A 15,106-nucleotide genomic window follows, 5' to 3' on the forward strand; every position below is an offset into this window, starting at 1 on the left:
GTTACTGACCACTCAGGTTGATGGAGGTATAAAATAACTAACAAACTGAGGGATAAAACTTAGATGTTTTATTTAATTTATTCTTGCTATTTAAATAATAATAATAAAAAAATCTGTTTCAGTGCCATCAGTAACTTCAGGGGATTTTATTTTCTTTTTTTTTTTCATTCTACATATTTTGTTTTGGGAGAAGCTGGAGTAATGTTTGTTTGAATTGCTTCCCAAGTCTGATTTCAGATGGCACATGTTTTGTTTTGGAGAGACACTCGTCTTTTTTTATGTCTGTGCTTATTCTTGGACGCTCGTTTGTTTGATTTGCTTTCCAGGCCTGTACTCTATTCCGGTCTTGGCCGGCTTCGGAAGTCTCTGTCCAGCACTGTTACCTCATGGTGTAGAGGATAGTTCCGTTCTGCATGATGCGAAACAGCTTGTTTGGGGTGGTCATGTTGTGAGAAATCGACCTTTTGCCATTCCGGAAAAAAGTGTCTGGGGTCCAGATCTTGCTGACCATCAGATTGTTGAGCCGCAGGATCTCAATGGGGCCCTCGAATTTCAACCGTTCATCAATCCACGTCTGACGGAAGAACACATCCATGGTATATTCCTGGATGGGCGTAACAATGTAGGTTACACGTTTATTTAGCTCCTCGATCAGTCGTGCTGATGATGCTACGTCTGCTCCTGCTGCTACTCTACTAACCCTGGAGAGAATGGCAGATGGATGGTGAGCCATGGTTTCATTGTAGCCTGCTGGACAGGATACTGGCAACGTGTGTTTTTGCATTCCTTTATTTATTTATTATTCATTCAAGACTCTTCCATGGTGGTGCCATTATACAGAATGTGGATGCTTTGAATTTGCGTTCACATTAATGATAGAATATATATTATTTTCAAATATTGTCTGAATTTGATTGCTTCAAAATATATACACCTCAAAAAATTTCAAAAATAATGACAAATCCAGTATTATATAGACCTACAAATATATATATTTTTTTTATTTACTCATTTTTTGATAACTTTACAAATTGATAAATTACACATCTAAGATGAATGCAATTTAGTACCAAGAGAGCCAGCGTTAGCTCTTCGATGGGCGTCATGGATGCTTTTAGATCAAATGGACAGCCTCTCTGTGCAGAAGCACTGTTTACATGTCTCCAAATAGAACTGCCACCAGCATATCACATGGCAGGCTTTAGATGCTATGAAACGGTATAAAGGACAACAGACATATAGGGCTCATCCTATCCCATGTCAGGAGTAGCTGGCCTATCCCATCCCAACATCAGCCACATCTCTCTCCCCTCTCTCTTGCGCTCTCTCTCTCTAACCAGGGATTGTCAACCAGATTAAAATCCTAAGCTGCACTAATGACATCCTGCCCAAACGCTGGCACTGGAATAATGAAGGCTCGGAGAGCCATGACTCGAGTGACGAGGAAAACGGTTCTATCGCCTGGGTTTCTACAAAAAGAGCTATTTTCTTAGCAGGACGTGAAACGTGTCTGGCTGGTTTCACGTACCATCTCAACATCTGACACAGGTCCAAAGCTGGTAACAAAGATATCCGTTTTGACCTCAGTAACAGGACCTAAAGAAGAATAAGAGCGAAAACAATTAATAGTTGTTTTTATATGGAGTAAAACTTCCGATCTATCTATCTATCTATCTATCTATCTATCTATCTATCTATCTATCTATCTATCTATCTATCTATCTATCTATCTATCTATCTATCTATCTATCTATCTATCTATCTATCTGTCTTTTACATACATACATACATGCTGTACATATCTATACAGAGATACATATATGAACAGTAGTTTCATATATTTCATTTAATTTGAGACACACATTTTTATGTTATCATTGCTATATTTGCATGTATCCATGGGCTCATCCATGGAGTGCATATATGCGTGCATGCACGCACATACCCACATACACACAGACACACACTCACACACACACACAATGCATAGTGAGCCCGCAAACGAGTTTCGAGTGTCACCAAGCAATGAACACACGCGAACACGCACGGATGGATCTTGACTCTGAAACTCAGTTTTGCAGTTTCTCAGCATTCTGTCTCGATTGAATACAAGATTTTGGAAGTGCAACAATAAATCACCGCTGAAGGGAAGGAGAAATAACAACTAAATAAAACTTGGTTTTCTCAAAAAGAAAGCAAATATCCAGTCATGTTAAAGGGTAATATTAAAATATATATATATATGCTTACCGCCAAATCCGGGTCGGAGCCTGTTGTCATAGCCATCCAGTAATCTATCCAAAATACGAGTGATGTTATCCAGATAAATGCTGGTCTCACTGTGCTGATTTCCCCAAGCACTGCTGACACTGTCAATCGGGAACACATGCAAATATTAAAGCCTCCTTTTCAACAGTCATGTGAATCAATTGAAAATATGTTTACACAGCCCGTGGATACCGTGGAATAAAAAAATAAAAATAGATAAAAGTCCGTGAGCGCGCAGAGGTTTGAGTTAAATGCGTACTCACCAAGACAGGAAAAAGCAAGTAAAAAGGAAAGCCATGCCTCGAAAACGCCCCGCAACTAAGGAATTCCCAGGTCAACTTTTTTGGAATCGACGCATCCCGTCATTTAAAAAGCATGCTTAGTTTTCTGCCTTTCCTTTTTCAAACGGTCCCCCTTTGTTTTTTTTTTCTTTTTTTCCTTTTTTTTTTTTTTTTTTTTTTTTAGTTGCGAGCGGTGCGTGGATCGCCGCGCCAGTCCTGCGCGGCCGGACTTCCCACTCCAGTGCGGTTGCGCCCGACTCAGCCCGAAACGCTCAGTTAGGGGAGAAAAAAAAAAAAAGCTGAAGAGTTTCTAAAGAGTGAAGAGGAGGAGGAGGAGGGGGCAGTGGAGGGTGGGGGTGGGAAGGGGGTGTTGGAATTTACTAGATATATTGTTGTAAATTCTTGAGTGCCTTTTGGACACTTATTTATTCTTTGTCGAATATGACGACATATTTGTTGGAAATAATGGATCAGTGGAAACGCATGAGGAGGAAGGGCGGTGCGGGAGGGGGAGTGCGGGGAAACGCGGTTATCGTCGCTCTCAGATCAGTGGACAGTACACCTGGTGACCTTTCTGTATGAGGGGTAATAGGTTACATGACACCATCAACCCCCCACCTTTTGTTTTTGCGTTTTACTCCCCGCACTTAAGCGTGCCTCAGCGCGTTATTACGCATTGGGATGCTTTCACGCACCGTGATTCACAGAGCGCCTGGGTGTTTAAGTGGAGTGGGTGGTGGACACATTTAGAGCGACTTCGAAATCTAAACCAAGATTTTGCGCTCGGAGGAGCCAATCTTTTTTTTTTTTTGTTTTTCTTTTTTTTTTTTTACAGAAAAGACAAGACAAGTGGAGATATCGCGTGATTTCACACCATCCTCGTATAAGTTCAGGTCGTGCAAACACGCGTGGGTTTCACGGCCACGATTGTGTCACGTGGTTTATCGGTGAGATTTGCATTAGGTCATCGTTTGTGTTTTGAATGGGGACATTTTGTCTGCTATTCCAACTTTAAGCTTATCACTACGCACGCAAAGAATAAGCTCATATCTAAAGTGACCCTGGAGCAGAGAAATCAAGAATGTTTTTTTTTTCTTTTATTTAAATCAAATATTTACTGATGTTCTAACTCCAGCAAGTGTTAGTGCCGATTCGTGCCATCATTGATCAGAGTGCCAGAATACTTTACTTCATTACTTTTTCATTATAAGTGGTATCATCATCATTTTTATTAATAATTTATATTGAGGATGAAAATATAAGATATTCTTCTGACAGCATTAAAATGTGAAGACTGATTATGCAACATAATCCTTCAACTCTGGTCTCCTTACTCAAAACACAAGTTATATAATGATCTTGAAATGTGATTTAAATAATTTGCCAACAACAATAGATCATTGGAGATCAAGTGTTTGCAGAATTAGACCCTTTAAAGAAAACTGCATATTGCTGATTTGTACTTGGCAAGTGGAACAATTCATCTGCGGCTTCACTGGAAATATTTACTTTATGCTAAAATGTTTGGTTTAAATAATATAAAAGTTTGGTCAAACTGCTTTCATTTTGAAGGTGGATGAGACATGAATGCTATTTTTTCACTGAAGTGCTTGATGTTTATCGGATTTGCGCACAGCAATCAAACAATGGCACACATCTATAACGCACATACGCACGCTCACACGTCAGAGGAGGGCATTATTCCATAATCCACATCGGTAGCTGGTAGCTTTAGGTATCATGCACAGGGAACACCCATTCCGACACTGTTAATCTCTTTCCAGGCACCCACCCACTGCATATACTGTATACACTCAATCCACTCAATCAACGCAACACATAAGCTCTATAATGCATGAGTTTCCAGACACTTTTTTGAGTTTAAGATAATCAGAATTCGGGAAATGCATGGAAATGTTAATATGTCTTGTCAGTATGATGATCATCATCACTTGGATACAAGCCTACCAGCAAATTAAATATACCATCTGGATAACTAGATTATTTGCACTTTAGTTTAGTTTGGTGACAAGCAAAATGTTTCTCTGAATTAATAAACCTTCTTGCGTTGAATCTGACTGACAGACTCAGTGACAGCAATTAAAATGTGACGCTTGTCTTCCTGACTTCACGTGTCTATCCGGCAGGATCGCTCTGCCAGGCAGCCAAATATCAGCTGTGCTGCATAAAATTCCCTCAGCGATACTGGTGAAATTAGGTTCTTTGGATGTCATTGCGTGAACAACTCATTATTCCTTAGTTTTATTACAAATGAAAATAATCTACCTCTTCCAAATCTTTTTTTTTTTTTTTTTTTTTTTTTTTTTGCCAGTCACATTGATTGTCCTCCCGATAGCCAGCACCTTTCCGACTATCTTGAATAAGCTGTGCCTTTCCTGTAATTGGTTTTTAGTTTTAACAAAGCACATCTTAAGTGAAAAATTATAAATAATGTGCGGTCATTATATGTGATCGACAATCATTTCTAAAAATATCATTGCTGAAGGACTGATTAGATATAAGTTGTGAATCAAGATGAAAAAAGCACAGTGATTGTGATGGATTGCAGGGAAGTATGCCTTCTTCAGTGAGAATAATACACCTCACACACTGCACGGGCAATTCAATTATGTCAATTTGGGAAGCGCAATTACTTTGGAAAGATAAGGGGACATTCTTTCATAAGTCAATGTGTTTTGATGAAGAACAAAAGCCTTCCATAGGAGTTTAATTAGCTCCATTTTCAACAAAATAGGACTTAATTAAATATGTCATGATATGGACTCTGTAGTACTCTTGAGTTGCCCGTAACCCATATCACATTCCTTGAAGGAGAAGTGTGTGAATCCTGGGGGATCATTGAAATGAACTTTTCAAAAGTCATTGACATTTTGCGAGAAAAGGAGCTAATGGCAGCGCTACAGTCAACAACATGTCTCACAGCCAGGTGATTCCTGTTCTTTTATTTACCTTGTTTTTATTTCCTGAGAACGGTACAAAATCTGTCCTCAGTCACTTCTGACAAACCAGACCATAAATGCGCGCACACACACACACACACACACACACACACACATAGATCTTGCCCTCATGCCATGAGGAGAGTTTTCCTATGATCCCCAAAAGTGGATTGTCTAAACTCATTTCTGACCACACCGCAGTGATTCTATAAATATATCACATCTCCCATGTGAGATGGACCCACTGTACTTCTTGAGCCTCACAGCGTGGTATCTATGGCAACCACTTACAGTAGGAGAAGCTCAGGATGCGTGGTGGAATGTGTGTGTATCCGCACGTGTGTGTATTTCTAGAATATTCTTTACAAAGTATACGAGAATAGAAAGATGAGGGATTTCTGGTCATTGATTTAGCCGTTCCCCCGACTCGCATCTTCTCTCATAAGGAGCCAGCTTTTGCCTGTGTTTTGATATAAAAATGAACAAGTCTTTATATGAATTATGAAATATATTATTAACATTTGATTGTAGATATCACTTGAAAGACCAGGCATCAATTTGGCATTGGAGAGCAGATTGGCTTCACAGTTATTGATTCTACCTCAAAGCAAGAAGGTCGCTGGTAAAATTCTGAGAGGGGGAGAGCTGTCGGTTAAGTTTGAATGTTCTCCCGTCTGTGTGGGTTTCCTCAGGGTTCTCTGTTTTCCTCCAACAATCCAAAAACACACCAGGTTCATTGGAAAACCCATATTGCCCAGTTCTGTGAATGAGTGAGTGAATGTTTTTTTGTCTATATGTGGCCCTGAGATTGACTGATGACCAGTCTAGAGTGAACCCTGCCTCTTGGGTAATCACTGCTGGGATAAGCTCCCTTTTGTGCAGGATAAGTGGAAAATATAATGACTGAATGGCTGAATTAATACTTAGTTTTGCTTACATTACATTTGTTTGTTTTTTTGTTGCTTCATCGAGCTTGAGCTTCACCTGTACTTGCTTAATAAACAAAAGAACTATGTTCACTTTCACAAAACAGAGAAGAAAAAAAAATCAGCCTGAAAACTGAAAATCCTAACAGTACCTATTTTCACCACGTTATGATCTTTCTTTGCATTCTTGAGATATGTTAGTTAGCCATTGTGACTAAAGTCAAGGAAAGTATTGATGTATTGTGGGTGTCTACAACCAGCTAGACTTTTTACACTGGAAACAGAGATCAGGAGCAGCTAATGCTGACAACTGAGCTCTGCACGATTCATTCTTCCTCCATCTTGCATAACAGCAATCCTTCCCTTGTTTGGGTGTCCTATTTTAGTCAGATGATCCAAAACAACACTTCCCAAAATTCTCATTTAAAGATCTAGAAAAAAATGGTAGAAAAAGGATTGAGTTACAAATTGATACAGTGAAAAGGGATAAGGTGGTTGAAACAGGTTGGACTTGCTGGACATTTGATACGTTTGCATGGGCAAACAGTTTATGGCATTATATACAGCCTCTATTTGACTTTAGAAACTTCATTGATTACAACCCACATTATAACCCTAGGGCTCTGAGAACTTTGGTGCTCAGCCTGAACCTTTTATTTTCATGAAACACCCTATAGCAAAACAAATACAAAATCACATTTTCTTCAACAGGATGTGCTGCACCACTGTCAGTGGATTCTATATTGGGAAAAACGCACTGTAGTTTCCATGGAGATGGAAGCATATCATAGTAAGATAAAATAAATGTTGATTTTGAGAAGACAAACTCACTGCCTCAGTTGACCCCTCGCCTGACTACAGCATGAAGTTTCCCAATGAACTTTCTCCTGAATAGATGCCAAGCAACTGCACTATGAAAAGAGTAAATAAGGGCAAAGAAAAACAAAAAATACATACAAATACATTCAAGAAAATGATGGGTTCTACATGTAATTGAAATATAAAATGTATCGATTTAGTACATGATCTTTCAGTAAAGGATATAGAAATGTCTGCCTTAAATCTAACTGTAGCATTATTCACTTAAGTGATATATTGTGTATTTACGAGTGCACTCCCGAGCTATAATTCTTTTAGATTTTTTGCAGCCAGGTAACCTGAAGAAACACAAAGAATCACAAAGAATTATAAAAGAAGATCAAACCACAACTGAAATGAACAAGGAAAACATATATTTATAGGTATTTCAAAGAAACTCTGATAGCAGTACTATTACAATGTGCATAGAGCTATTCATTTCGTGACTTTAGTCACTGATACATTTTATGAGCTTAGATATGTCTGTGTATGTTAATCTGTCTATCTATTTTCTTCTCCTTTTGGCTTTTTCATTCACGGATCGCCACAGCGACTCAACCGTCTTCATCACACCCTATTATCTGTATCCTCCTCTCTCACACCAACTACCTTCGTATCATCTCTCATTACATCTGTAAATCCTCTCTTTAGTCTTCCTCGAGACCTCCTGCCTGGCAGCTCCAATTCCAGCATCCGTCTACCAATATATTCTCTATCCCTCCTCTGTACATGACCGAACCATTTCAGTCTGGCTTCTCTGACCTCTCCAAAATATCTGACATATGCTGTTCCTCTGATAGACTCATTCCTGATCCTATCCATTCTGGTCACTCCCAAAGAGAACCTTAGCATCTTCATCTCTGCGACCTCTAGCTATGCCTCTTGTCTTTTGGTCATTGTAACTGCTTCTAGTCCATACATTAGACTACATTACATTACAGTCATGTGGCAGACGTTTTTATCCCAAGCTACTCACAAAAAGTGCAATTCAGTCACCGAAGATCCGAAGTACCAGTAGTCAGAAGTCAGAAATGACCACTCAACCAAATAGCCATATCAGAACCATATACATACATACATTAATTTCATGTTTGTTTTTTTTTTCTTTCTGGGAGGGGGTTGGGGACTTAGTGCGATTAGTGGGGTAGTGTTTGGTGAAGAGCTGTTTTCAGCTCACGGCGAAAGATGAGCAGCGGCCCCATTGGTCTGACCTTTTTCGGGAGTTCATTCCACCACTGAGGAGCCAAGACCGAGAAGAGCCGAGAGTGGTTCGATCGGCAGCCAGGGGCTGTATCTCCCTGTACTCCTGTCTGTTCTCTTAAGTCCCCTCAGTGTTCCACTTCTTTGCAAACTGCTTTCTCTGTATATACTCACGCACTTCCTCATTCCACCACCATGTCTCCTTACCTACATTCCTTCTAGACGACACACCAAGTACTCCCCTACCTGTCTCCCTGATAACATTAGCTGTAGTTGTCCAGTCATCTAGAAGGTCTCCCTGACCACCCAGAGCCTTTCTCAAATCCCATACAACACTCCTCCCTTTTCAGCTTCTGCCACTTTGTCCTCTGTTCTGCCTTTGCCCTCTTGATCTCCAGAGTCATCCTACAAATCACTTTACAGTCACTGATCTCTTTCAGGTTACCTCATCTATACAAGATGTAGTCGTCCAGCGTGCTCCTACCTCTGCGCTTATAAGTTACCCCCTATGTTCCTATCTTTTCTAAAAAAAAGTGTTCACTACAGCCATATCCATCCTTTTTGCAAAGTCTACCATCATCTGTGACTCTGTGTTCTGTCCTGTATACCAAATCTGTCCATCATATCTTCAGCCCCTCTATTGCCTGCACCAACATGCCCATTGAGGTCTGCACCTATTCCTACTCTCTCATCTCTGGGGATACCCTGCGTTGCTTCATCTAACTAATTCCTGAACTTTTCCTTCTCCTCTGACTCACACCCCAGCTGCAGGGCATAGCCACTAATAACATTGAGTATCACACCTTTAATTTCCTTTTTCAGACTCATAAGTCTATCTGACATTCTTTTCACCTTTAGAACATTCCTAACAAACTCCTCCTTCAAGATAGCTCCTACTCCATTTCTCTTCACGTGAGTACCATGATAGTACAACTTAAAGCCTGATCCTAAGCTTCTAGACTTACCACCTTTCCACCTGGTCTCCTGGACACACCTTCCTTCTCTGCATCATGTCGACCAACTCTCTACCTTTTCCTTTCATGGTCCCAATATTCAAAGTCCCTTCTCTCAGTCCCAGACTCCCCGCTTTCCTCTTCTCTCTCTGCTTCCGAAGATGCCTTCCTCCTCTCCATCTACCCCAGTAGCCCAATTTCAACTGATACCCTGTAGGTCAACGGTACCAATGGCGATTGTTGTTAAACCTGGCTTTGACCGATTGGTATGAGATTATTTGTTTGAGTTGCATGTTTGGTTTTGATAGAAGCTTTACACCGGATGCCCTTCCTGCCGCAACCCTCTGCATTTATCCAGGCTTGGGACTGGCTCAGGGAGACACTAGCCCATGCTGCCTTGTGGCTGCATTATTTTCAATCCATCTATAACATGTGTAATATATGTACATGTATATGCATAAATTGATTATTTTCATACCTTTTACATGCCATCAGTAGCAACATACCTATATGGGTGCAGGTGAGGTTGACATCCAGAGGAAATGTAGCATCTCCCACAAACACATTTGCAGTCAAAGTTGCCCATTTTTTGAGAACAGACCCAAAGGAATGCCACTCAAACGTGCCACCATCACAGTCTTTGCCATCGGCCCCAATATCAACCATTGTGAACCTCTACTGTGCATTGGACACAGCCATTAAAACAATACAGTACTGACCTTTATAACCAAAAAAGATATCACTTCCCACACTTGGTAGGACTTTACTTTTAACATGCTTTCCATTATTTAGAAAAGTTCCACAGTCTCCAAAAGTTCTTGGCAATGTTAACCATCTGTCTCAGTCATGTTAAGGCCGCAAATGCATCCTTCAAATCCAGCCAGATTGCCTTTGTCACCTCAGAAACAACTGAACACATAGTTGTCAATCCCATTTTGTAGCAAGCTGCCACACCACTGTATAAGTGCCCAGAAGCTGGTATCCAAAGTGTGACTGCTTATCTCTCCAGGGAAGAGGCTGGCATACTGTTTGTGGGTGCCTGCTGAACAGTGTGATTCGATAAACAAAAGTCATCAGAAAAAATGGCAAACATCTGTTGAACCAAGACACTATACTTGTCCTGCTCAACTCTGGTCGCATTAAATAAGACTTTTTTTGTATCCCCTCAGCAGTCGTAAATAGTAACCACTGGTCTCCCACCTCCTCCACGTCAAATATGCTGTTCTTCTTTGCCTCCTTTGCCTCCTTTCTTTCTTTATCAACTCAAAAACTGCTATCTCTGTCATTGTGCCCCAGCTGTCGCTGCATTGCTGTTGCTTCACATGTGGGATATGTGGGCATTTGGGGTAGTTCATCACCTGAGGGTGCAAGTCACAAATGTCATGGCCAGAAAGAACTTGCTGTTCTTTCCTTCTCTGAATTTTATGATAATAACTTAAATAATAATTTAAATAATTACTCAGAATGATGTTTCCTTAGGACAGGGGTGCCCAACACGTTGATCCTGATCCACTAGTTGATCGAGCCCCGCCTTTCAAAATAAACTCTACCGCACAACTTAAAAAAACAACTCATCCGCGAGCCACAGAATACACTACAGTAAAGGTAGTGTGGGTAGATAGTATGTCATTAAAATAGCTGTTAGCCTATCACCCATCCCCCCACTATAGCATTCACGCTCTTGAGATCTTGATCAGAATACTGTTCCACCATGACTGAAGGACATTTGGAAGTGTGTTTGAGGCTGGGCTACCTGTTAGTTGACTGAATCTATTCAGTGCAAGAAGTCAGCAGAGTAAGGCAATGGCCAAAAATGTACAGAATTGTATTGTGTCATATATATGTTCATGCTGTTGTACATGTTATGCAAGGGAAACAATTAGTGTTTTAAATATTAAGTACACTTAGTGTATATTTTTATATGTGTGTATGTGTGTGTGTGTGTGTGTGTATAATATGTGTTTAATTTTTGTTGCTGGTAGATAATTTTGACTGTTCATTATAAGATTAGCTCGCCAAAATAGCCAAAGCCAAAATAGTGTGGGCACCCATGACTTAGGACAATAAGAAACAGTGCTCTCCCTAAGATGGTCAATATCAGGGACCAACGTTAACAGCACAATCTCAAATGTGAAATCTACTTGGTATCAGTGCTTGATGTTAGCACACTGGTGTGAGTTCAGCCTCATAATTTCTCTAATGGTAGAGGTTCTACCAATCTACAAGCTTAACACATTCATATATCCTCAGCCTAAAAAGTATATAAATAAATATACAAAGCAAAACAAAACACTAATAACAGGCATTTTAAGTGAAATGACTGAAAATATATTGTTTGACAATATTGATGGAAGTGTTTTTGAATGTAGTGATGATCCTTTGTTTAGATACTGCAATTACAATGGTACAAAATGGCTTTGCACTATGGTTTTATCTGAACTCCCTTTTTTTCCATAATTCCCGTCACTTTATGCATGGCAGAAAAATTCTAATTGCATGGGCTGGAAATTAGCCTTTTTGATAACTATCACCATGCAATTACTGAACCTTTCATAGCGATTCTAAAATACCCTTACTTATGGCTAACAAGTGTCATTTGAAATGTTTCAGAGATGAATGAGAAATGCTTAAAAAGGGAACTGAGATTTTCCAGAATAGATATTAGTCTGATGTGTAGCAACTTCAGCTTATTTTCTCAAATTTGCAAAGTCATCACAGTGGAAATATATGTGTTTTGCACTTATGTAGCAACGCATAGACTATTGCTATCAAATCTTTTCTTTTTCATGTAATGAGAGGAGCATATGGCAAAAAAAAACAAGAGAGTTGGCCATGGCTCTGAATCAGTTACATATTCAGGAATATCGAAAATGGAAATCACTCAAGACAGATGAGCTGTGAGTTTCTAATGAAATGCAATCAAAAAATTTCTGTAAAAATGTGCAAATAGGGAGAAGTCCAATCAATGTGATACTTCTAGAATTGAATATACCCATGGGTAATCGTAGACAGGCCATACCAGTTAACTGTTTTTTAATGTGGGAAATGGTGTAATCAACCTGGATCAACATTTTATCCAATAAATTAAAATTGCACAATAAATAAATGCATTTATTGCATAAATGAATAGATAGATGACAGGATGATGGTAGTATCTCTGTATGTATGTCCATGGGATTGATGGGTGAGCATCTCAGTTTATAGATTGGCACTCGATCCACTGTGACCTTGTATGCTGTATAAGGAGGATATGAGTATGAATGAATGAATGAATAAAAAAATGGAGAAATGAATGGATTTTGCAAACAATGTGCAAATACAAATGTAATTAACCACATTTTCCTTTGACCTAAAACGACTGCCACCTTATCTTATTTACAATGGATTTCGCAACATTTGAGGAAGTGTATAAAAACAGAAAATAAAAAAAAAAATATATATATATACATACATGAACCCCTTGATTGTATTTATTACAGCAGACTTCCATAACAACAATCCAGTTGATCTGCACCCTCAAAACAACCAGGAAACATTCATCACCAGAGCCTTTCCCCCCGGTTACTTCCACATGAGTCTCAGTTCATGTGATTCAACGAGTTTCACTCATTTGTCTAGCTTTACCTTTTGACATTCCAATCCAGATAATCCCCTAAAGTTACTCTTTTGTCCCCAATGAACAACACCTCATTTATATAACAACACCCTTAGTACTAGTTTGTTCCGATCAACTCTCCCATTTACATAACAAGACATCATAACTTAGACCCACTCAAAACCCCGGCACTTATATTCGGAAATTCCCCACAGGTCATAAGAACTGAAGAAGCCTCATGGCTGAGGGATGAAACGTCCTCAAGTAAAGAAATTCAAGTCCAGTTGCCACAACAAGAATTCACCATAACCTGGATAACTGAGAACCTCCACAGACATAATCATGGGATATTTAGGATTTAGGAAAAAAAAAGGGAAACAAAGACTTCGATTGATTCTTTATCAAGCTTAAACTGAAAAGTGGGTATCTCTGAGTGATAATTATTCTCTGCACACCACTGGACAGTATTCACCATGATCATCTTGGCTGGTGCTTACAACATCAGTAGGAACTCCCAGCTGGCATTGTGTGATAGTTAATGTACAACCCTTTTTGATGCCAAGTTCTTTTTCTAACAGAGGAACACTTCCTGCAGAAATGAAACAGGAAGGCACTGATGGATGATACCATGTCAATCAAGAGAGTATCTTAAATCAGTGAATGACCGTTACATATGTATACGTCTGACTTTCCTTCCTTGACCCGCCACATTGAGTCACTGATTGAGTGAGCAAGGAAAATTCTTGAAGGGCCTCCATTATTCTCTACTTCACCTTGTAAAAACAAATGCACTGCAATGAATGTGGACACCTGAAGGACAGGAAGACTTTGGCTACACACATCAAGTTACAGAAAAGTAAAAAGTAAGCTGAAACTTGGTACTTAATGTGTGGTCAAGAGAAGAAGGTTCATTCTTTACTTTGACATGATATGATAAGCAACATTCTCCCATGTTGTCAAGTTCAAAACATCAGCATCAACAGAGGTGACATCTCACTCCATTAATTTTTGTTTCAAACAAGCATAATTTATTCCACCCTAATCTACTTCATTTCTTCTAGAAATTGAATTACAAAAGAACAAACACTTAGATGCTGCATTCATGATTCAATATCTGTGAGGTATTTTACAAAAGTTCTGAATACTTTTTATGTTTTAACAATGGGGGAACAATCCAAACACTTAGGTTTCAGAAACAGCCATACAAGGGTTTAAAAGACGGTTTATGGCAAGGCTTTATTTAGGCAAGCAAATCTGACCAAGCAATGTCCAAGAATTTCACATAGTTTGGTACTCATTATTTGATTTATTGGCCTCTTGCTTCTTCTGGATAAGATATAACCAATCTGGATTCATAAAATGAAAATGTTCCATCTATTCAGCATTGATCTTGATTTCAATAAGAGAATGTTTGCTGTGATTTTCATTTGTGAAGGGATCATTATGTATTCAGTTTCCTTTGTATTTTCTTATTTCACCTCTTTGCAACTCAAGAGCAGCATTGCTCTATGTGGGATGTATGTCTCTGCTGTACCAGTCCATACCTCCTAGCTTTAGTCCATCACAGTCTTGCATGTCAGCTTTACCCGCATCACAGGGCCACATATGTCACTCAACCAAATTCTTGCAAAAATTGAAATGTAGGTAAGTGATGTATTCTAAAACGATCAAAATCTTTCAGGTAGCAACCAATTGTTGTGACCGAATGTGAGAAGTGGGATATTAAATCCACTGACATATGAAGTTTCATTTTTTTTGTATATTAAATGTGGCGTTGTCGCTGTGAAAATAATAAAAAAAAACAAATAATAATAAATAGATAATTTAAAAGACCGCTCTTTCATATCACATCACTTTCATATCATATCACATATCTCAACTACATGCATGAAGGTGCGTGTAGTTGTTGTTTCACTGCCACCGTGCTGAGTCTTGAAGGCAAACATTAGTTTTACATTATCAAACTACACAATCGCTCATTCACAAATATATTAGTTATTAAAACCAGATTAGGAACTGGTGGGAGAATAACCTGTTAGAAGCACCTAATATTAGTGGAAAGGAG

General features: G+C 39.2%; 1 protein-coding gene across 2 annotated transcripts in view; it reads right to left on the reverse strand.

Moving 5' to 3' along the window:
* gabra6b (gamma-aminobutyric acid type A receptor subunit alpha6b) overlaps positions 1-15,106 on the reverse strand; it is a 39,193-nt gene that overhangs the window by 18,839 nt on the left and 5,248 nt on the right. The window contains exons 1-4 of one of the 2 annotated variants that reach the window (XM_086177389.1): positions 2,532-2,847; positions 2,251-2,369; positions 1,529-1,596; positions 384-604 (exon numbers count right to left, since the gene is read on the reverse strand). In XM_086177389.1, the coding sequence (XP_086033515.1) occupies positions 384-604; positions 1,529-1,596; positions 2,251-2,369; positions 2,532-2,566 (443 nt within the window). In that variant the 5' untranslated portion in view covers positions 2,567-2,847. Of the gene's footprint in view, positions 1-383; positions 605-1,528; positions 1,597-2,250; positions 2,370-2,531; positions 2,848-15,106 lie in introns of those variants that run through there. The other variant, XM_086177388.1, reaches the window with a different exon arrangement.

This window comes from Fistularia commersonii, chromosome 29, assembly GCF_037954325.1.
Source record: "Fistularia commersonii isolate RoL2024-O1a breed Wild chromosome 29, RoL_Fcom_v1.0, whole genome shotgun sequence".
Lineage (NCBI taxonomy): Eukaryota > Metazoa > Chordata > Actinopteri > Syngnathiformes > Fistulariidae > Fistularia > Fistularia commersonii.